A 22,883-nucleotide genomic window follows, 5' to 3' on the forward strand; every position below is an offset into this window, starting at 1 on the left:
GAACCTAGTGCATCCTGACAAGGCACTCCCCCTCCCGCCTCAGGCTGCTCACCTTTCACTGTCACCTTGTGTTCCCCAGTTCCTGGGTGAGTGAAGAGCTCAACGTGGACGGACACTTCACCCACAGGGTCTTCCACACCTGAGCCTGGGCAGGGCAGGGAGGATGCCGGGTGTGAGCTTCATTCCTTCCCACCCAGCAGAAGGGACCTGGACCCCTCCCACCCACCACGTGCTGGCGGCACCAGGTCATCAGTCCTGACAGGGTGGCCCTGAAGGGGGGGCTGGGATGGCAGGTGCTCTTGGAGAGGCCAAGAATCTGGGTTTTGGCTTTTCACTGCCTTGCTGTGTGATCTCAGGCAGATATCTTAACTTCTCTGAGCCTAATGCATCTGCCCCCTGTTTTTCTCATTCAGCTGATCACCATGTTGTCAAAACTCAGTCTTTATCTTATATACCACCTCAGCAGCATCTGACACCCTGGCTTCCTGTGCCTCAGTTTCTCCTCTTGGTTGCAACAATGCCACACTCTCCAGCTTCTCATCCTACACTCTAGCTGCTCCTCACCCTCTTTTGTTGCTTCCTCCTCCTCTGTCGATCCTCCATCTGCTGGGGCTCCCCACACCTCATCCTTGATGCCTTCTTTGTCTTCACTCCCTCCCCAAGTACGGCTACAGTGGAAAATCCTGCCTGCTCTACCTTCAAAATACCTCCAGAATCTGCCACCTCCTAGCCCTCCACCCTGGTCCAGCCCCATCGCTGGATGCCTGGACCACTGCAGTGGGCTCCTCCAGGTCTCCCTGCAGCCTCTGGTCAGCTTCTCTCGACACACTAGCCTGAGAAATCGTATTACGGCAGATCACATGCCTCCTGTGCCCGCAACCCTCCCACGGCTCCCATCTCACTCTGAAGTGCTCAGTCTGTTTTGTGACCGGCAATGTCACTCCCCACGTGTCTTCACTACCACTTCTCCTGCCTCGCCTCCTTCCACTCTCACCCTGGCTGACTCTGCTCCAGCCACACGGCCTCCTCACTGCTCCTCCAACACACTTGATAACCTAACCCAGTCCTCGCTTCTCCGGAAGGGACAGCTTCTAGGGACATCTTTTATTTTCCCCGCCTCCACACCAGCCTCTTTCAATAGACAATCTCCTTTCCAGTGAGAAACGCCCCCCACCCCGCCCCCGGCCCTCGTGGCTCTCACGTCAGTCTGGCTAAGTGAACCACAGCTGCCCAATCAGAGCGTTTGCTGCCCCTGGCTGCAGGGATTGGTTCGAGGAGGGTCATGTGACTCAACCTGGGCCAATAGGAGTTGGCCCTGGGACTTCAGTGGTAACTGCTAGGAAAGAATCTCAGCTCTGGCGCTGAGCTGGCAAGTCTGTCTCTGCCCAAGGAGGGGACAGCTCAACCCAGAGAGGTCCCAATAGAGACCAACAACCAAAGGCACTGTTGGAGACTGGATCTAGCTATTCCTGATGCCAACACAACCCCTAATCTTCCAGTTCCCGAGCCAACAAATTCCCTTGTCTGCTTGAGTCAGGGTGCAGTGCACTTGTTTCCGGCCACCACAGCGTCCTGACTGTGCAGTTCTGATGGGGATGATTGAAGGGGCAGCTTAAAAACTTCCATCGCTGTCCCTCCCTCTGTGACCCTGGGAAGGGCATCCTGTGGGGCCTAGCGACCTGTGACCGCCAGCACTCCCACCAGGCCCCTCCCCTGCCCCTCAGAAAGCTCCCCACGCCTGGAGCACCCCATGCATGGGGGAAGGAAGAGGGGGAAAGTCGGGGGTGGGTGCGGGTGGGGAAGGAGAACAGGTCAGTCCAAGGTTGAAACCGGTTGCCCGGTGCTGGGTGGGAAGTGACTGAGGCTCATGGGGCAGAGGGGCCTGGAGACCTCCATCACCCCGGTAGTGGGGCGTGCACACCCTCTCTTTGCTGCCCACCCCAGGCTGCCTTCCTTGTCATCTCAGGCTCCGACCCCCTCCCCCGCAACCAGTCACATGCTCAGCCTCACCACCCCCCAGGCCGATGCTTCACAGCAAGCTCAATCCGGGCCAGACTGAGGGTACCGAGGGGGTGGTGGTGGGGGTGAGGGCTCAGACCATGGCCAAAGCTAGTAAGAAGGGGGAGGGGGGCAGTGCTGGGCGCCCCCATCCCGTAGTTTGCTGGCTCCAAGGGGAAGCGTCTTTCCCGGGGCCTCTCTGTGCTAGCCCCAACTCCACCCCCCATTCCCCAAATCCCGGCCCCCGAAGGGGAGGAGTCCTTGGGCGGGTGGCTTAAGCTCCTGTGAGACCCAGCTTCCTCATCTGCGGAATGATGGACCGCCCTGTGGGGCAATTGGACGGAAAGTTTGCCAGAATCCCCAAGAAATGCTTGGCACAAGGGCTGACTCAGAGTTGGAGCCTGAAAAATGCTGGTTTTCTAAGTTGGGAAAAGTGACATCAAGAATAATAATAGTAGCCACAGCAGTAACAACTAAATAGCTGTGAGCGATTACCTGTCAGGAACTGCCCCAATTTAATTCATCTAATCCTAAAAATAGCCCTATGAATTAGGGTCCTTGACTATTTCCATTTTACAGATGAGAAAGCCGAGGCTCAGGGAGGTAGACGGTTGCCGGGGGCGCCCAGGGCGGAGCGGCGGAGCTGGGATCTGAGCCCGCTCCCAACCGCGCGGATGCCCGTCCGGGGGACCCGGGATCTGGCTTAACAGATGTCCCCAGGGAGAAACGGATTCACACTGGAATCGCTCCTCCTTCCCAGCGTGGAACCAGCAAGCCGTCCTTCGCCCTCGTCCGCCTGGGTCCCCGCAACCAGTCGGGTCTGGGCGGGGCCCTGCAGGCCGGGGAGGCGGAAGGACGGGCCTTTTACTAGCCGGGGCCGGGAGGGGCGCAGGCACCGGGCACCGGGCGCGGGCGGGCGGGCGGGCGGGCGGCGGAGGCACGTACCCTTCTCAGGATAAATGTCTTCACTAAGGGTAAACCTAGTCCCTTTTCCACCATGGACTAATCACCGGGGGCGGTGGAGAAAGGAGGGGAGGGTGGGGTGGAGGGAGAGACGAGCGAGCGAGAGGCGAGGATGGAGGGCAAGTGTGCGTGGCGGGGAGCAGGGGGAGCGCGGAGAGGGGGCGGCGAGTGAGAGGGAGGAGAAACAAGAGAGAGAGAAACGTCAGCTGCAGACGGACGGACGGACGGCCTCCCGCTCCGGGGGGACACCAGGGACACTAAAAGCAGCAGCGTGGACTGGGCACGAAGCTGAGCGCAGAGACGCGACGCCCAGGGAGGGTCCTCGGCCCTGGGCTGACAGGCGGGAGGGGCCGCGGTGGCCCCAGGGCTTTTCTCCCCTCGCCCCAGCCGCTCCACTGCCAGAACTACGCCTGGGTCAGAGGCAAAACTTCTCTCCCTCGCCTGCACTCTTAGGGCCAGTTTTGAAAAGGGGATCCCCAGGGAGGGGAACTGGGACCTGGAGTCCCGCCCCCCAGCTCCAGCTGCTGTGTGTGAGCTCAGACAGGGAAGGGAGACAGACCAGCGAAGAAAGAGAAAGAGAGACTTAGAGAAACGGGAACTCCCTCTCGGTTCACCCCTTCCAGGGCGGGGTCCCTCCCACCCCTGGGGCTGTCAGTCATTCCTTAGCCCCAGACATTACAGAGGTCCCGCCCCAGGGGCCTTCAACCTTTCCTCCAGAGGCCCCTCTTCTGGAGCTGCCAATCATTCTTTGACCCCAGCCGTCAAGGTCCCGCCCATCCCAAAGCTGTCAATCACTCTCTGTCAACTACTCCCGGGACCCATGACGTCGAGGTCCCGCCCCAGAGCTTCCAATCACCTCCTGGCCCATGACGTCATAGATTTTCCCAGGAGATGACACCACCTCCTGGCCCGATGACGTCAGAGGCCCCGCCCCCCTGAGCTGGGGATCACGCATTGGCCCCATGACATCACGGAGCTCTCAGGCGCCCTGGAGTGCCGATTCAGGCCCTGCCTATGATATCACACCGGAGGTGAGTCGACGGCAGCGGTCCGGCGCGGGGGCTGGGCTGCCCCCGGGGGCGGGGTGTGCAGCGCGCCAGCCGGCCGCCCCTTACCCTGGGCCGCCTGCGTCTGCACGAAGGTCTTGATGAGCAGGTCGGTGGCCTGCGTGTAGAGGGACAGGGCGTAGCGCAGCGACTGAAGGTCCGGGCTCTTCTCCAGGAAGGTCTTCTTGAGGCCCACACCGCCCGCGTGGAAGTATTGCTGTGGGGACAGGGTGGGAGAGGTGGGGCTGGAGGGACCCCTACCCGCTCTTTGGGCTCCGTCGCCCCCTCCCCTCCGCCGCTGCCCTCCAAGGTGATTCCCCCGATGACCCGGGGGTCTTTGAAACGTCAGATCCTGCTACTCCCCCGCCTCGTGCCCCACCCATGCCTCAGCCCCTCCCTAGACCCTTTGTGGCTCCAACCCTGCAACCCCAGCTGTCTTCCCTAGAACATCGCTGTCTCAGGGCCTTTGCCCGCCCGCAGCCCCCTGGTAGGAAGGTCACCCTCGTCGGGCCCGGCCCGCTCCAGGCGCCTTTGCTGAAGCTTTCGCCTTCCTTTGACTGCCCCTGCTCACTACAGTGCCAACCCTAGTTCACCGCAATTGTCCATTTCAGCAAAACGCTTCCTTCCCAGCAGTCTTCCCGCTTTTCTTTTCACGGAGACGACAGCCCCTCTCACACCTCCTTGCTCTTGCGTGCACTGGTCCCCTGCCTAGGATGCTCTGTCTGGGCGGCCTTGTGAGCGCCGGTGCATTCCTCAGAACCCACCTCCCACGTGCCTTCTTCCCAGAAGTCCTTGCTGCTCCCTCCCTGGGCTCCCCCAGCTCCCATCCCTCCCTCTAGCGACCCTAACCCCACAGGGCCGCGGAGACCTGCATCCAGCTCTCCCCACAAGACTGGGGCTCCTCGGGCCCTGCCATCAGCCAGCCCGGCACTGACATAGAGGGCCATCTGGGAGTGTTTCTAAATGGGAGAATGAAGGCGGGTGGGAGCCCAGGTCCATGTCCCACTAGCCACCCCTCTGCCCGCCCCACTTGGGATGGTGCCCGGGTGGGGCCCCTCACCTTGATGGTGTCTAGGGCCAGCTCAACAACTGCACACTGCTTCGGGGTCAAGCTCTTGGCTTCTTCTCGTACCATGTGGTCCTGGATGGATGGAGAGAGGGGCCCGGGTGGGCAGAGCAGGCCCCGCCTTGGGGATCTGCTTGTCTCTGGGTCTCCACCCTGTAAAATTCTGAGGCGCTGGATAGCAGGTCTGTCTTTTCATCGTCGTGTCCCCACTGCCCAGCATGTGACTGGCACACAACCGGTGCTCAATAAATGTTTGTTGAATAAATGATTTGTACCCTTGATCAAGCTGCATTTGAAGTTGAACCATGCACATCTTTCCAACAGACTGGAGCAAATAAATTGTGTGTAAGCCACTCTGAGAAGGGTTTCTGTCCCGTGAGCTTGCAGAGCGTGTCCCCATTCCGGGCCCTCTCCCCAGGGAGCCTGCCCACCTCGGCCTCCTGCTCCATCCCTGCCTCACCTTGAGTTTAGACAGCTGGCCCAGCTCCTTGGCCGCATTGAAGATCATCTGGGTTCCCTGTGGGCGACAACAGACGCAGCAGAATGAGGGGGGGGGGGTCTTCCAGCCCAGCCCCCAAGCCCCTGATGATACGCCAGCCCCGAAGGCCTTCTTGGTTCTTGTCCAAAGGCTCTGGGCAGGGCGATGGTTGCGTCTCGGGGACAGAGGTCTGGAGCCCCTAAGGAAGTGCTGGGGAGGAGGTGGTGACCTTGTCCCCAGAAACCCCAGTCCCGTGGGGACCCCTGCCCCCCTTCACTACGACTTCAGGTTTGTGGGACAGAGAAGAGAAACAGAGAGCGGCAGCCGGCGGCAGTGCGTGGGGCAGCCGGAGAGGGTGTTTGTGGGTCTGGGCGGGCCTGCCAGCTGCGTCTGGAGGAAACCCTGAGATGGGCTCTGGGGGCCCCCCGAGCCCCCATGGGCCATTCTGTCTGTGGGAGGATTTCCCCAGTACTCTGGAGGGCTGTCAGTCTGACCTTTTAAGGGAAGAATCCTCCCCGGAAAACACACGTCAGTGCCAATCCCTCACCGCCCCCAAAGCAGACCCCAGCAGCGTGGCGTCCTCGCCACGGTTCCCTCAAGCCAGGTGAGCCCGGGTTCAAATCTCAGCTCTGCTGTGTGGCCCTGGGCAAGTCACTTAACCTCGCTGAGCCTCAGTTTTCCCAACTAGATGGGGGAAATCATATCTACTTTGTGGTTCAGCTGGGACTAAATGTGTCTTTATTCAGTGTTCACTGTTATTATGACTTGGTCTCAAGGTCACGGGCGGTGCTGGGGGGAGACGGAGCCGGACTGGAAGCCACACGTCCTGCCTCTTTCGTCACTGTGCTGGGGGACCTGAGGCACTTCCCTGGCCCTTTCTGGGCCTCAGTTTCCTCCCCTGGCTAACAGAGGCAGCAGCGCTAGCTGGGGGGCTGGGGTGGGCTGAGTATCAATGAGGTCAGGAGTCCAGCATGCCTCGGCCCCGGGGGGTCTGGGGTCCCCTGAAGGGGCCTTTTACGGTAGGGAGTATTGGAACCACCTTGATGGTCTGCCAGCTGCCGGTGCGAGCTGGGCATCCTGCCGCTGCTCAGATCATTATTGTCATCCTGGCTGCCACTGCTCTTCATATGCCTTTTCTGTGACTTCACGAGGCACACTCAGGAGCCAGCTGTCTGGGCCTCAGTTTCCCTGCCACACCCTCCTCCCCACCTACCTCCCCCTGCCCTCCACCCTTCACGAGCAAGTTAGACAGACAAAGGAAGAAGAGACCGACAGACGGGTTCACAGTACGCCCCGGACGCACGGACCACAGAGGCGGACGGAGGCGCGGGGTGGGGGGGGTGGGGGCGCCAGACACACAGAGGGGCCGGGCTTACATCTGAGTGGCTTGGCAGTCTCACCCTGCCCTGTGGAGAGAACCAGGCGGAGGTCAGAGTTCCGGAGGCTGCTGGGAGGGCACTCGCTGCGACTTCCCTGCCCTCAGAGCACAGCCCCAGTGCCCGCTCACGAGCCCCTCCCAGTCCCGGGTCTAATGCCCGGCCCCCTCCCCAGGGGGGCGCCTTCCCTTGTTCCTGGGGCGGGGAGGGCGGCTGGGGCCAGACTCCAGACTGCTGGGAGGCCTAATCCAGCCTTTGGCCTAGGGATGGGTGCCCACCCACAGCCAGCCTGCCTGGATGGGGCACCTGGGGAGGGCAGAGAAGAGAGGGCCTTGGTATCTCTCCTCCCCAGCTCTCAAGACCTCATCCCCAGGCCCAACTAAAAGAAACGTACTAACAGGCATCACGAGGTCACTCGACACACAGACACACCCAGGTACGTCCGTGTGTGCAGAAAGTTTATGTGCGCACACACCTGGATCCACATACACACATGCAGAACTCATGCTGAAACACGCATGTGCACTCCAAAACATTTGCACACATGCGCAATCACACGCATAAACCCACACGCTCTCGCCCCTACGTGGATGCACATACGTGTACACGGTGCCTGGCACATTGAACGTGCCCCTGAAGGGCTGGATTAGTGAGTAGTGAGGCCCCACAACCCCCATTCATGAAGCAGAGACCCTACTTGTGAGTAAACAACTATAATAGCGCCCGTATGAGTGCACAGCAAGGGCAACTGTCCATGTGTTGCCATAGCAGCCATCTGCTTACAATAAACACCCATTAGAACAAAAAAAAAAAAATCTACATAAAAAACAACATGTCTCAATCCAAGGCAGCAGTCCAATGTCTGGGCCCTTCTGGAAGGCCCGGAATTTCAGCTGAGCCCAGGGATGGGATAAGCCCATGCGTATTATGTAAGAGGATGACAGCCATTTGTGCACACATTTGCTCACACACGCTCCAAGCCACATCCTTGGGGAGTCACCTCGTCTCTGACTTCTGGTCTTGTGGAACTTGGTTGGAAACCCCACCTCCTACCCGTCACCCCCAGCCGACCTTCCTGCCCATGCCCATGGACACACACAGGCACACACACACCCAGACACCAGAGCTCGGGACCTCAGCACAGATGAGGCCCTCATTACCTTTTCTAATCCCTTGCCATGTTTTCTCAAGAGGGTGCCCTGCAGAGACAATGTCACAGGGTGATCAGCCTGGCAAGCCATGTGGGTGTACACCTGGGGTGACCACACACGAACTCACAGGGATGGGAGGAAAAGGCACCTGCACTGCACTGGGGGCTGGTGATGGGGCTGCATGGAGCAGTGTGTGTGCCTTGATGACCGACTTTTAGAAGGTGTTAGAGACCCAGAGAGACAGGAAAGAGAAAGAGAGAGAGAAGGAGAAATAGAAATACAGGCCCTGAGAGAACGGAGAGAAGTCACTGCCAAAATATAGTCCATTTACATTTACTGTATACGTGAGGCTCTTGGTTCTCAAAAGCAAAGGGGCTCCACCTTCAGATAGACCTGAAGTTGAATCCTGACTCTGAAATATATTTACTATGTGGCCTTCAGCAAGTGACTCTTCCTCTCTGAGCCTCAGCTTTCCTCACCTGCAAGATGGGAATGATAATATCCACCTCACTCAAAGGGCTGTCATGAAGGTGAGCAGCTCTGAGAAGGTCTGGCATATAGGGAAGCATCAATAAATGTGAATTCCCTAACCTCCCTGGCCACACATGCACTGTCTGTGGTTGGGTACGCTGCCACCAGGTGGTTACAGCCAAAGACCCAGACTGCAGCCACCAAGAAGTGAGATGAGCACTTGTAAACTTTTGACAAGGTGAAATCTTGTAACAGCGTTGCCTTGCCCACAAAGGGGGACTCTGAAGTGGTGTTACTGATCTCTGCCCTTGTGGGTCTGTGTACTATCACCAAGAACAACCATCACACTAGCTCTAATTTAGTGAGCGCTGCCTCAGCTAGTCACTGGAGATGAGCACGTTAATGCATTATTCCATTTCGTCCTTACAACCCTCAGAGAGTTGCTACAATTAACCCCTTTTCCAGACAAGGAAACGGAGGTTGGGAGGTGAAGTGACTTCCCAAGGTCACAGAGAAGAGAATGGCTGGGCTGGGATTTGACCCCAAGTCTGCCTGACACCAAAGTCAACGCCGTCTCCCACTTGGGTGCCTGTGTGTGTGTCTGTATGTGCAGCGGGACTGGGGCAGACGGGGCTGGCGAGGGACGGAGGGAGAGAGCGTGTGCTCTAGGGGCCTGCACTGAGCAGCTGCCGAGCCCGGTGGGGATGGCCTGTGTTTTGCAGGGGCTGCTACAGTTCAGAGCCCAAAGGGGAGGTCAGAGGGGCTGCATTGACCCTGAACCTCCTTCCAGCTCCGAGAGAAGACCCAGCCAGCCTGGTGGCATCTGACCATGGGAGCAAGGGCGAATTCCACCTAAAGGACAGGGCACGTGGGCAGGCGCTGGCCAGGGATGTGGAGCCGGGGGCGCTCCTCAGGACTTATAATGGGGCGGGGTGGGTGGCGCGGCCTCCCTCCCTCCCAGCCCCGCCCCCTCCCCATGCCCCCCCAGACAGACACAGGCACATCTAGGCGTGAGGTGGAACGGTGGGTGGGGGGCCACTGGGTGAGGAGGGGCACTGGGGAGGGGGTGCAGCCACGCAGAGGGCCGAGTCCATACACAGAGCAGAGGGACAGACAGACGGACAGAGGGGCCTCTACTTACGATCATCTGTCAGCCGTGATGGGGACAGGGCGGTGGGAGGGGGGAATAAGTCACCATGAGTCTCCTGGGAAGGCCCCGAGGGGGCAGAGACGGCACCGAGGGGCGGACCCCGTGCCCCAGCCCAGCCTGCAGGAGGCCGGAGCCTCCCCCACCATCGTCGCCTCTTGGCAGCCCCCTGCCCACCTTCCCCAGGCCTCTCCCATCCGCCAAGGATGGTCCTCCCACTCTGTGCTGTGCCACCGTTGTCCTCAGGCCCCCAACGCCTCCCTGGAGGGACCCACACTCAGCCACACCCCTCCACAAATGTCACCGGTCGCTCCACTCCCGCCCTGCAGCCTGATCCCTGGGTATCACTGCCTCTGTTCTGGTTTCCAGAAGGGTCCCAGAGGCATGGTCCTGGTCTCTGGATGACCGCTGACCTCTGCTTAACCTCTCTGACCGTGGATGCTCTCCATGACCTCTGGTTGACCTCCAGGAGCCCTCTGGTCTATCCGTCTCTGATCTTTGAAGGCCATGGTGTCTCCCTTCCTTGTTTCTTGATTGACTCCCTAAGCCCTTTATGAACCTACTGACCCCTACGACCTCTGTGACCCGTGGGTGGCTTTGATCCCCAAGCTGACTTCTCTGTTTTCTGGATGACCTCTGACCTTTGAGTGACCCCTTGACCCCCATGTGACCTTTATGTCCCTTGGATGTCACTTGACTCTACTTGGCCTCTCTGACCTTTGAATAACTGATTCCTGAATGACCTCTTTGACCCTTTGATGACTTTTGACCCGTAAGTGACCTCTCTCATCTTTGAATGGCCCCGCTGACCTCTGGTGGCTTCTATGACCCTCAGATGGCCTTTGTGCCTGAATGACCTGAGCCCCAATGCCTTTAGCACCAAATTTCCTGGGCTCCCGCAGGGGAGGTGGCCCAGGTGCCCCCTCTGGCCCCGTGGGCTCACCGTCTGATCAGTGAGGGGCGGCAGGACGATGGTCTTCTCCATGGTGTTCATGACCAGCTTCCATAACTCCTTCAGCACCCGCTTCAGCACCGTCTTCTCACAGATTTTGGCAAAGAGAGTCAGGCTGGGGGCAAGGGGCAGGTCTGAGAGAGTGCCCACCCGGCCCTACCCCACAGAGCCCTTCCCCCCAACACACGGGCAAGGTGGGAAGGCATTCCATGGACACACAAGAGGGAGCAGAGCCTGTACCGGGACCCCTAGGTGGTCTGATGGGGCTATGATGCATGCTGCATGTGCAGAAGAGAAAATGGTGGCAGGACAGGTCATCAGGGGCCAGACTGGAAAGGGCCTCAATGTCCAGGAGGAGGACCTGGGTCTTAGCATGAGGGCACTGGGGAGCCATGGAGTGTTCAAGAGAGAGACACAGCCAGACTTCTTGTCAGAAAGAATGGAGTTGGGGGATGAACTAGAACAGGAAGGCTGGAGACCATGGACTATGAGGGGGCTGGGCCGTACTCAGCAAGAAGGGGAAGGGAATGGTAGGAAGAGGACAGACTTGAGAGGGAAAATGACAAAGAATTCATGATTGGATGTACGCGGGTTGAAGGAGAGAGGGCAATCCACCACGGTCCATCTAGCAACTGACCCACCCAATCACTGAACAATCCCTCCTCCAACTTCCTTTAATGCTCCCTCCATCTCTTTCTTTCCTTCCTCCCTCCTTCTCTCCCTTCCCTTCTTCCTTCTATCTTCCCATCCATTTATCCATCTGTCTTCCTATCTCCTTTCTTTCCTTCCTTCCATTCATACTCATATCTATACTTTCATCCACTTATCCTTAGTTCCTTTTTTCCTTCCATCCATCCTCTCATCTACCCTTCCATCCATTTGTCTTTATTTCCTTCCATCCATCCATCCATCCTCTCATCTACCCTTCCATCCATTTATCCTTATTCCCTTCCATCTGTCCATCCATCTATCCATCGATCCATCCAGTTATTCATCCATCCAAAGACTTACCCAACTACCTGCCTATCCGTCCATCCACCCTTTTCTCCATCTGCCCTCCCTCCAGCCTTCTAAGCATGTATCCTTCAATCCACCCCTCTACCCACCTGCCCATCCCTCATGTCACCTATCCCTCCAACCACTATCCATTCATCCACACATTTATTTATCCACCAATCCTTCCGGTTATTTACCCACCCATCTTTCCATCCCTTCATGCCTCCACCCACCCACCTGTCCAAACCATTCAAACGCCACCAAGCAAACATGCCCCCAGTGTCCTCTCCAGGCCGGCCCCGGGTCTCTGAGGCCCCACCCCTGAACCCTCCCTGGCGGACCCAGTCCACCTGGCCTGGCTCACTTGCTGTCCAGCAGGTCCATGATGGGTTGCAGCACGTTGTCGGCGTCCTGGGCCACGCTGCTGCAGGCACTGGCTGGCACATTGCCTGTGCCCTTCACCTGGCTAAGGATGTCGCCCATCTGCTTGACACACTCCTCGATGTGTGGCTGGAAGCTGGGGAAACAGAGGGGAGCAGCTCAGATCAGACTCTCCTGGCCTCTGCAGGAAGGACTGGACAAGGCCACAGAAGCTGATCTGTGAACCTTGATCTGTTGTCACCCGGGTCAGGGAGCCATGGCACACGACTGAGCAAGGGTGCTGTATAATAGCAGAATCGGGCACCAGGCTGAGACGTTTACCTGCGTTGTTCATTTCATCGCACAGTCCTACTTGGGTACCATCATTATCAGCATCCCCACTTTACAGATGAATAAACTAAGGCTCAGAGATGTTCAACGACTCACCCAAGGCCACACAGCTAGTGAGCGGCGAAGTCAGGATTAAACTCAGCTACGTCTAACTCCTAGCCTGAGGTCTTGGCCCCTACACCTCCTGAGTCTCTGGATGCCCAGGTGCAGAGGTCTCGGGGCTGCCCTCTTCCCTCTGCTCCCAGCCGTGGAGGTGCCCCCACCTGGTAGCAAACACCCGGCTGAGCTCATCCAAGACGTTGTTGAGTTTCACCTGGAGCTCCTTCAAGATGTCACTGGCCTCGGCATCCAGCTGAGGAGAGAGAAGGGACAGCAGGTCAGGTTTTATTTTTTTTTTAAAGATTGGCACCTGAGCTAACAACTGTTGCCAATCTTTTTTTTTTTTTTTTTGCTTTTTTCTCCCCAAATCCCCCCAGTACATAGTTGTATATTCTAGTTGTGGGTCCTTCTAGTTGTGGCATGTGGGACACCGCCTCAGCGTGGCCTGATGAGTGGTGCCATGTCCACGCCCAGGATCCGAACCAGTGAAACCCTGGGCTGCTGAAGCGGAGCACATGAATTTAACCACTAGGCCACGAGGCCGGCCCCCAGCAGGTCAAGTTTATAGGGCATCAACATGTACAGGGAATTTTCCCATCCAACCCAGGTAAAGGGACCCCAAAGGGCCGGACAGGAAACTGAGGCACAGATGGTAAAGCTGCTTGCTTGCGCTGAGCGAGTGGCTGAGCTGGAATTCACTGGGTAGGAGCTCTAGGGCCGACAGGGACATGGGGATGGTGGTGACCCCACCTGGCCCACCTCACCTCCTTCCCTCCCATGGCTTCGAACATCTTCTCCAGCTGAACTCGCAGCTGCTGAGTGTTGTTCATGAGGATGCAGGGCTGAGGAGGGGACAGAGCGGGGAGTCAGGGCTCAGGACCCCTCCCCTGCGCCTCCCCCCCGCCTGCCAGGGACCCCGGGATCATTTCAGGGTCTGGGTCTGGAGGAAGCTGAGGTCCCATAGGGTCATCTGAGAATGGAAGACAGCATTAGGGAGCAGACTCCCAGGAGTGCTGGAGATGGGGGTCTCTGGGGTGGGCGGGCCTGGTGAGAGGGCTAGGACTCTGGGAGAGGCAGAAAGGGGAATTCTTGTCACACACCTTTATTCTCCCACATGGGGCTCAAAGCTTTGCACATTCACATATATACACCCTGCAGTCGTCATTCACAACAACCACACAATGACACACTGAGGTCCCCTCACCTCCAGATCCCCTCAGACACACACAGGCAGACACACAGAGCTGGACACACCCACAGACACAGACACAGGTATCAGAGCCCAGGGAAAGATGGAGTCCCGGGGGTGCAGAACGGGACTGGGAGAGGACAGGACAGGGGCCCCCGCTGGTCACCACTTTCTCTTTCTCCTTGGAGCAGTAGGAGGCGAAGTCCTTGGAGATGATGTCTGCATACTGGAGGAGCACGTTGCTGATGGTCTGGGGAGGACACAGAGGGCGTGAGGACGAGGTGGGGCCGGGGTGGGATGGGCCCTTGGCTACCAGGTGCCATCAAGAGCCACTGGTGAGACTAGGGATGAACCCGAACCCCTGTTAGCACCTGAGATGAACCACTGGGCCCGGGCAAATTCCCTGCCCAAGATGGTCGTCACGGCCGAGGGGAGATGGTACCAGATGAAGGTGATTATTTCACATAGACCCAGCTCTTTTTAAGAGCAGCTAACCGTTATATTAACCCAGTCCCAGCCACAAGCATGAATGGAATCCCAGTTCCTACTTTCAATCCTCAACTTCAACCCGGCCTAAAGCCACTCCAGCTGAGCCTCAACTGCAGCCCAACGGTCCCGGCTTCCAAACTCACCCCAATGCCTGCTCAAACTCTGCACGAACTGCCACACTCCAGAATTCAGCCCCAAGCAGAATTCCAATCTGAAGAGTGACCCTAAACCCAACCCCAAGCTCAACCCCACCCCCGACTCCAGCCCCATTTGGACCCCAGCACCAACTTAAACTCGAACTTTAACCACAACCCCGACCTCAACCTCAGCCTCAAACTCAACCTCAACCCAAACATCAGTCCCAATGTCAACCCCAGCCTCAGTGACATTGCCAGCTCCAACTCCAACCTCAGCCCCAGCCTCAATGACATTGCCAAATCCAACCCTGACCTCAGCCCCAGCCTCAACCCAAACCCTGGCCCCAAGCACAACTCTAACCTCTGTGGCATGACCTCAACCCCAATCTCAATACCAATGACCTCACCAATTCCAACTTTGACCTCAGTCCCAACCTCAACCCCAATCCTCACCTTGACCCCAATCCCAAACTCAACTCCAACCCCAACCTTGACCCTATCCCACCCCATCCCCCACCTGGACCCCATCTCCGGCCCCACCCACACTCCTGCACCTTGGCAAAGCGCCTCATGTAGTGCCCCACGATCTGGGGGTCAGGGCACTCGAGCTTCTTGATGATCTCAAAGCTCTGGTTGAGCTGGGAGAAGACGTCCACCACAGAGCAGGAGAACAGGGCGTGCTCCGAGGTCTGCTGGAACTGCCGCGGGAGGGAGGCCAGGAGGCCGGGGAGGGGTCAGAGCCACACAGTTCCCAGAGCCCAACCCTCCCGCCGTCCCCAGGGAGACGGATCAAGTGAGATGGGTAGTGTGCGAGGCTGGCTTAGAGCCAAGGCTCTGGGGGGCACAGAGGCTGCGGGGTGGGTGGAGGGTCAGGCTTGATGGACTTGCATTCATTGGTTGAATGAACAAAAGACTTTCAACGCTGCGAACAAGACAATGATGACGGGCAGCTTTCAGAGACTGGCCTCATCCCAAGGGCACGTTTTACCCCCGGGCTGGATCCCAATGAACCCCAGAGGAAATAAGGCCACTGGGAGTAGACTGGGAGCTTGGTCTTGGGTCAGCCTTCTCACCCCATCCTTCTTGTCTCGCTCCAGAGCCCCGTGCAGGAAATCCCGGGACACCTCCTCATTCTCATCCAGCCATTGGATGACGAAGGGCTCAAACCACCTGGAACGGAGAGCCAGGGTGGGTCCCGCCACCTCTTGTCCCCTGACTCTCTGCTCTGCCCGGTTCTGACCGACTGCTGGATGGTGCTGGGGCAGGTCCTGCTCTGCCTGGAACTCACCCTGTGGCCTTGAGTGGCTGCCCCTCTGCTCCCTTCCCCCACCAGGCCTCAGTTACCTCATCCAGAAAATGGACCAAGTGACCACTGTGAGAGTGCAGCCTTATACTCGCGGGAATCCTGGTTCAGATAAACTGTCCGTGGACAAGTGGATTTACTCTCTGGGATCCCATTTCCTGGACCACAGAGGAGTCTCTACCCCACAGAGCAGCTGCGGGTATGAACGACACAGCACATAGTAGGTCCTCGGTAAATGGTGGCCACCTCCCACTCTGCAAAACAGCCCTTGAGTCAGACAGCTGGAGTCCAAACCCCGGCTCTGACACTTATCAGACATCACCTCGGGCATTCAACCCTCCATTTCCTCATCCACAAAACGGGAATCACAGGGCTCCCGTCTCACAGAATTGTCGAAAGGATTAAACGAGAAAAGGCACGTGGGGTTGCTCAGTGCAGTTCCTGACACTTATGATTATTGTCTGGGCTGTTACTGGAATCCTTAGTTCAATGGCTGAGAATGGAGAACAGTGAGTTTGAGCCCCACCTGGTCCCAGCCGCCCACAGAAGCCTGTGTAGGCCAGCCCTCCCCTCCGAGCTCAGTCTGGCAGTGAGCGCTGTGGTTCTGGTTTGGGCTTGGGGCAGGGGACTCACGCGGGGTACTCAGGCACGCGGTCCTTGAAGGCAGGAAGCTCCGCCACGTACTCATTGTAGAGCCACTTGACCTTGAAGTGGAGGTTCATGTAGTCGGCGCTCTTGCACAGACGATGCTTGTCGTGCTCTGTGCGGGGGAGCAGGGGCGGCTCAGTCAGGAGCGCCCGCCACCCCCCGTCTCAGCAGTACCAGCTCTGGCCATCACTGGTGTTCGACCTCAGGCATGAGGGTCCAGGACACTCACAGCCTTGGAGGGGACACTGAGGCATAGCTAGCCGCTGTAGCCAGGCTGGGACACACGGAGGCAGGGCACTCACCCTCCATGGCGTACTTCATGTCCTGGGCAAACAGGTTCCACATCACTTCCGCACTGATTTTACCCACGTTCAACTCCTGGGGAAACCTGACGAAGGCCACAGAATCGTGAAACCTTGGCAGACAGAAGCCAGACGGCACAGGCTGCTTGGGCCTTCCCAGCCCAGAGGGCTGTGTGGGACAGGCGAGAGAGCTGGAGTCAAGCTCCCTCAGAGCCGCTGACTTGCTGAGTGACTCCGCACTAGGGCCCTGCTTCTCCCCGAGGCTCCACCCACTCACCCCTCCTCCCTTCACCCATTCATTCACCCCGTCATCCATCTGTCTACCCATTCATTCGCCCACCTGTCTATCCATCCACCCATCCATTCCTTTATCCACCCAGCCATCTTCCCATCAATCTCTTTATCCATCCACCTAGTAATCCACCCATCTCCATCCATCTGTCCATCCACCCAAAATCCCTGATCTGAACTCCACATCTAAGTAACCAAGAGCTGTTGGCACCCCAGAGTTACGGGCCCCTTTAGTGCTCACCTCAGGGAGAAACAAAACACAACAGCTCATTCAGCTAACACAGATGAAACTTTTCTAGACATATAAATCCACAAACCAAAACTGGTACACACTCACACACAATTACACAACATACCACATTGTATATTGAAGTGCATTCCACAAGTGAACACAGATACACAATTAAACCCATAGACCACAACTGTACACAAAATTACATCCACGCATGTAAGATATAATGTGATTTAAATGTAAAGCGTTTAGTGGGGCACTATCTAGCACACAGTAAATACTCAAACACTGTCTATTGTTATTCATAAACCTACACACGCAGACAAAATTATATACATTCATATAAATACTGTTATTTACACAAATCAACATGTGCAAAATACATACCTAATCACACCAGGATTGTGTACATACACACAATTTTTTGTTTCTCTTTGCAAATTATGTCACATCTCATCCAGGCGCACCCACATCCACAACATTTTGTGTGTAATTAGACATGACCACCTTTGCATATAAGACACAAAGTTGTGCTCACACATACACAATGACCTCCAGATAACTAACTACGCAGACACACAACTCACTGGTTGAGGCAGGGAGTGTAGGAATTCTTGTCTTCCTCGATGATGGACACTATGAGAGTGATCAGCTTGGACCAGAAGTCGAGGTTCTTGATGCTGGGGCCCTGCTCCTCTGGGGGAACTTCCCCTTTCTTGGCCTGGAAGAGGCAGTGGACACGTTGGCCACAAGGGGTCTAGGAGTGGGGGCCTCACTCAGTCCATTATGGAGGGGTAGGAGGTTGGTGAGGAAGGGGCCCCATTAACATGTGTGGTCTAGCTGGGAGGTCTGCATGAAAAGGAACTGAACTCGTGTAAACTAGCCCAAACAGAGGTCAGGTCCACACAGCTCCAAGAAGCTTAATTAGACTCAACTCAATAAAACTGAATGGAACTGAATTTAGTTGAACAAACTCAGACCCACTAAACCAAATGGAACAGAAATGAATGCAAATCAGACCCACTTAGCTTAACAGATGGCAGTTCTCAGAGTTAATTCAGTGGGACTGAACTTGGGTCAGCTACACTGAATGGAGTGGAATTAAATTTAACTGGATTGAAATGAACTCAAATAAACTCAATTGGATTGAACCTAATCAACTTGTCCAAGATCAACATCAGCCTAATTCAAAATAATGGAGATAAATTGACTTGAAACTCACCCAACCCAATTTAATCTAATTCAACTCAGTCCAAGTCAACCCAACCCAACCCTACCTACTCAACTCAACCTAACATATTCAGGCCAACTCTATCCAACTTTAGTCAATCAAGGAAATAAATGTACCTAAATACAGTGGAAATGAGCCCAACTCAACTCAGTTGAACTCAGCTGTACCTAACCAAATGACCCACCTCATCCTAACTCAAGCCAACTCAACTGAGTCAAGAACAACTTCAACTCAAGTCAACTGAATGGAAATAAATGATTTTGTACTCAATTAAACTCAACGCAATCCAACTCAGTTCAGCTCACTAATTAGCCGAGAACAATTTTAACTTAAGTCAACCAAATAGAAATAAATGGAAATAAACTGACTGTAGTTGAACTAAACTCAGCCCAACTTAATCCACTTCGCCTCCACCCGATTCAATTAAGAGCAACTGGATTTCAACTCAAGTCAACTGAATGCAAGTGAACAAGAGGAAATAAAGTTGAACAGAGCTCAGCTTCTGTGTTCTCTCCCATCAGCCGGAGCTGAGAGAGGGCCACTCTAGCTCCCGCAGCCCCCGAGATTCCCCCCTCCCAGTGCTAATCACCCTGGGCCGTAAAGCTCTGATTTCTACATCTTTCCCTCCTACTAGAGTCTAAGGTCTTCGAACCCTTTCTGACAATCTTGGGACATTGTACGTGTAGATAAAAACGTGCTGAAAGATCTCAGATAAATTGAGTTGAAATGATCAAAACCGAACTCTACTCCAGCCATTCAATGTAACGCAACATCTGTTGAACGCTGACTTTATTCCAGGCATGCTGTGTTATGCCAAACTCAATGAAGTTTTACCAAAACCAAGCCTATGGAGCAGCCATTGTGTATCGGGTGCTAAGCACTTAACTATAGTTTATCTAAAGCTTGTGTCTCATTAAATCTTCTTCTCAATCCTGAGATGTGGGTTTATGACCCCACTTCACAGATGGAGATACTGAGGCTCAGAACAGTCTGTCACTTGGGAGGGGGCAGATCTGGGGCTTGGGCCAGGGTCTGGTTGCCATTCCCTATCCTGGGGTCCTCACCGGGTCTGTCTGGTACTCCCGACTGTACAGCTCGTGACAGTTGTTGAAGATGTACTCGTAAGTGGAGTTGAGGCAGGCTTTCACGCAGTCCTTCACCACCTGGCTGGCGCGGGGAGGGCTCTGGAGCTCTTGCACCTGGAGAGAGGGAGACGGGCATGGGTGGGCACAGCCAGGACAGGAGGTGCCCAAGAAGCGGCTACAAGTGGTTCTGGGCTCTGCTGGAGCAGTAGGAAAGCAGAGGGTCGCTGAGAAGGGCACAGCCCTCCAGGCGAAATGTTCCGCGTCTAGGAGCTAAGAGTCCTGGAGAGGCTCCCTGCAGAGCTAACGGGGCTGGGTCCCCTTCCCCACCTTCATCCGAAAGAAGGTGATGCTGGTGAGGAGGTCCACAGTGGATTTGAGGTCCTGGAGTCTCTCCGGGCTGCTGGCTGGGAAGTTATTCTGTTGGAAGGGAGAAGAGAGGCGGGGTTACGGAAGAAGGCTGGGAGACAGTGTCTGAGGGAAGACACGAGAGTCCCCAAGTTTCAGGAGGTGGCGGGGGTCACTGAGAACACCTTGAGGCAACTGGGGGATCTGCTGGATGCACCAAGCACGTTGGGCAGGTGCTGCCCACATATGTGGACACGTGTCAAAGGAACACATTCCACACGTTAAGATGGGTCCTCCCACATGCACGCCCACTGGGAGGGGTCTCCTCGGGACACACTTGTGCGGGGGGGTGAGCAAGTCGTCATGCATGCACTTCTCACCCGGTACATGGAGAGGTCGATCCGCAGGGAGTTATGCAGCTGGTCCAGGAGTTTGACAAAGCGCTCTTTCTGAGGAGGCAGAGGAGGAGGAAGATGGATGGAAGCGGGCACTTGGGGGTCAAATGTAGCAGCTAAAGGGGCTGCCATGTTGGCTGAGCACTTACTATACACTAAGGGTACCCCATCCACCATTGAACTGAACCCTCAAAACATCTGTTTCCATTCTACAGAGGAGTAAACTGAGGCTCAGAGAGGGTAAGTGGCTGGTGCAAAGTCACACAGCAAGTCAGATCCAGACTGGGGACCGAGGAATCACACAGAGTCTGACCCGCACAGGGTTGGGCTCTCCCTCATCCCCTAGCCCTGACCCCTGGGACTGACCCCGAAGTTGGAGGCAGCGAAGCGGTCTGAGGCAGACACATTGGTGGAGGCGGTGGTGTGCGCGTAGTAGGCATTGATGTTGGCGAGCAGGGTGCTCATGACGGCAGGCACCCCGGGGCACATGTACTTGGAGGAGAGGCAGGCAAAGTGGCTGGTGGGAGGGAGCAGGAGGCGCTGGGCCTGGTGTCCAGGCAGGGTGGGCCACATCCCCCCAGAATGCCTCCGAGACAGCATCCATTAGTGGCTCCCCTGACCCCCGAACTGCCCGCTTTCCCTCTGCCTGATTCCACCCTCCCTGCTCACCTCTCTCCTCTTTGGGTCGCCCTATTTCTGCCTCTAACTCTGCCTCTTGTCCCTGTCACTCCAGCCCCCAGCAATGGCACTTTCCTAACCTTCAGGGGAATTACATAACCCCCACCACACCTACTGCCCCTCTGCCTCCTCCCCCCAAGAACTCTGTCCACCCAAGATCTGCCGGTGTCCACTTGGTGCCCCACCCCCACCCCCAGCTTCCTGCACCTCGCCCTCATGTCCACCCCGGCCTGCAGCCTCACGTCATGGCTTGATAGATGGACTCGACGCCATAGCGCATGGCAAACTCATCCACAATCTCCTGGGCTGTCTCATCGTAGTAAACCTTCCAGGCGTCGTCGCCCTTGGCATCTGGGATCTTCACAACTCCATTGTTCTGCACGTCCGTCACGAAGTGGAACAGGTTCTGCCACCACAAGGGAAAAGGTGTCACAGAGACTGCAAGAGGGCAGGAGGGGCCAGAGATCCCAGGTCTGGCGCGGCTTACATCATCTATTCATCTGTCTGTGCATTAGTTCATTCACCCACTCTTTCACCCACCCATCCATCCGGCTACCCAAAATTTCACCTATCCACTCATCCATCCTTCTGCTAATTCAACCACACATCCATCCACCCACCCACCCACCCATCCATCTGTCTGTCTGTCCATATATCCACTTGCCCAGCCACCCATCCATTCAACTAGGCAAAAATTCACCCATCCAGTAATCCTCCCTTCTAGCAATTCAACCACACATCCATCCATCCTATCCATTTACCCACAAATTAATCTGTCCACCCAACAATTCATCCATCCATCTACCTGACTACTAAAAATTTCACCCATGCACACATCCATACTTCCAACAGCTCGACCACACATCCATCCACCCATCCTTCCTTCTGTCCTTCCACACATCCATCCATCCATCCATCTGTCCAACTGCCTGTCTGCCCACCCATCCATAAATCCACCCACCCACCCACCCAACTACCCCAAAATTCATCTATCTACTCCTCCTTTCATCTAATAACTCAACCACACATCCATCTATCCCATGCAGCTACCCACAACCTAACTGTCCATCCAACAATTCATCCACCCACTGGTTCAACCATCCACCACTCATATATCTATCTACCCATCAATTTATCCATCCATCCATCCATCATCCATCATCCATCTTTATACCCATCTACTCACCCATCCGTCTATCCAACTACCCCCAAATTCACCCATCCACTCATCTATACTTCCAGTAGTTCAACCACACATCCACCTGCCAATCTGTCCATCTTTCTATTCATCACTCATTCAGCCATTCAATCATTTATTTATTCAACAGACTGAATTCTTTCCAGGAGCCCGCAAGCAGCTGGAAGAGACAGACCAAAACACAAACAGCCCAACCCTGAGTGTTCGGGGCTGGGACAGATGGAAGGACCTGGAGCTGGGTAGTGAGAGTCTGTCTGGAGGTCAGAGAAGGCTTTCCAAGGAGGGGGCCCTGAAGCTGGACCTTGATGGACGGAGAGTTTTCCAGGAAGAGAGGATAGCATGTGGGACAGTCTCAGGGGTCCAGGGGAGTGTGGATGGCGTGGCTGGAAAGAGGAAGGTGAAGCTGGGGCAGGCAGGAATGGCGAGTGGAGGCAATGTGGGAGGTCACGCTGAGCTCTGAAGGCAGGGTGGGGCAGGGGGTCTCACCTCATGCAGACAGGTGTACTGGACATGGTAGGGGGCCACCTTCTCCTCGCCTTTGATCTCCACACTGATGTGTAGCCGGATGGCACCCGACACAGCGGATTTGTCAGTCCGCTTGTCTGCAGGGCAGAAAGGGATGGCTGCATCAGAGCTTCTCAATACAGCCCTGGGCTGTTTCAACGCATGCATGACTGCAGCCCTCCTGGACCCCCTGAAATTCAGGCCTGGCTGTCTCTCTGCCAGTTGGCTCCCAAGGCTGGTGTCTCTCCTGCTAGACTAGAATGCTCAGCCGTGTCTCTCCCTTCACACTAGGACCCCAGACCTTGCTTCCTCAGGCAGATGAAATTCCCAGGTCAGTGTCTCTCTCGTTAGACTAGGAGCCCCAGGCCTGCTTCTCCTCCAGGCTCTGTCTCTCCCAGCAGA

The 22,883-nt window shown here is 56.1% G+C and overlaps 1 protein-coding gene across 9 annotated transcripts in view; it reads right to left on the reverse strand.

Moving 5' to 3' along the window:
• UNC13A (unc-13 homolog A) overlaps positions 1 to 22,883 on the reverse strand; it is a 62,010-nt gene that overhangs the window by 7,094 nt on the left and 32,033 nt on the right. For 3 of the 9 annotated variants that reach the window (XM_070519411.1, XM_070519409.1, XM_070519406.1), the window contains 21 exons: positions 22,464 to 22,579; positions 21,022 to 21,185; positions 20,468 to 20,618; positions 20,087 to 20,155; positions 19,689 to 19,778; positions 19,341 to 19,475; positions 17,633 to 17,766; positions 16,523 to 16,608; positions 16,206 to 16,332; positions 15,343 to 15,439; positions 14,824 to 14,967; positions 13,810 to 13,893; positions 13,219 to 13,296; positions 12,619 to 12,707; positions 12,009 to 12,161; positions 10,640 to 10,763; positions 5,534 to 5,590; positions 5,068 to 5,148; positions 4,077 to 4,224; positions 2,944 to 3,000; positions 53 to 145 (listed from right to left, as the gene is read on the reverse strand). In XM_070519411.1, the coding sequence (XP_070375512.1) occupies positions 53 to 145; positions 2,944 to 3,000; positions 4,077 to 4,224; positions 5,068 to 5,148; positions 5,534 to 5,590; positions 10,640 to 10,763; positions 12,009 to 12,161; positions 12,619 to 12,707; positions 13,219 to 13,296; positions 13,810 to 13,893; positions 14,824 to 14,967; positions 15,343 to 15,439; positions 16,206 to 16,332; positions 16,523 to 16,608; positions 17,633 to 17,766; positions 19,341 to 19,475; positions 19,689 to 19,778; positions 20,087 to 20,155; positions 20,468 to 20,618; positions 21,022 to 21,185; positions 22,464 to 22,579 (2,277 nt within the window). Of the gene's footprint in view, positions 1 to 52; positions 146 to 2,943; positions 3,001 to 4,076; positions 4,225 to 5,067; positions 5,149 to 5,533; positions 5,591 to 6,927; positions 6,958 to 8,087; positions 8,127 to 10,639; positions 10,764 to 12,008; positions 12,162 to 12,618; positions 12,708 to 13,218; positions 13,297 to 13,809; positions 13,894 to 14,823; positions 14,968 to 15,342; positions 15,440 to 16,205; positions 16,333 to 16,522; positions 16,609 to 17,632; positions 17,767 to 19,340; positions 19,476 to 19,688; positions 19,779 to 20,086; positions 20,156 to 20,467; positions 20,619 to 21,021; positions 21,186 to 22,463; positions 22,580 to 22,883 lie in introns of all 9 variants that reach the window. The other 6 variants (XM_070519410.1, XM_070519407.1, XM_070519412.1 and 3 more) reach the window with 4 other exon arrangements.

This window comes from Equus asinus, chromosome 10, assembly GCF_041296235.1.
Source record: "Equus asinus isolate D_3611 breed Donkey chromosome 10, EquAss-T2T_v2, whole genome shotgun sequence".
NCBI lineage: Eukaryota > Metazoa > Chordata > Mammalia > Perissodactyla > Equidae > Equus > Equus asinus.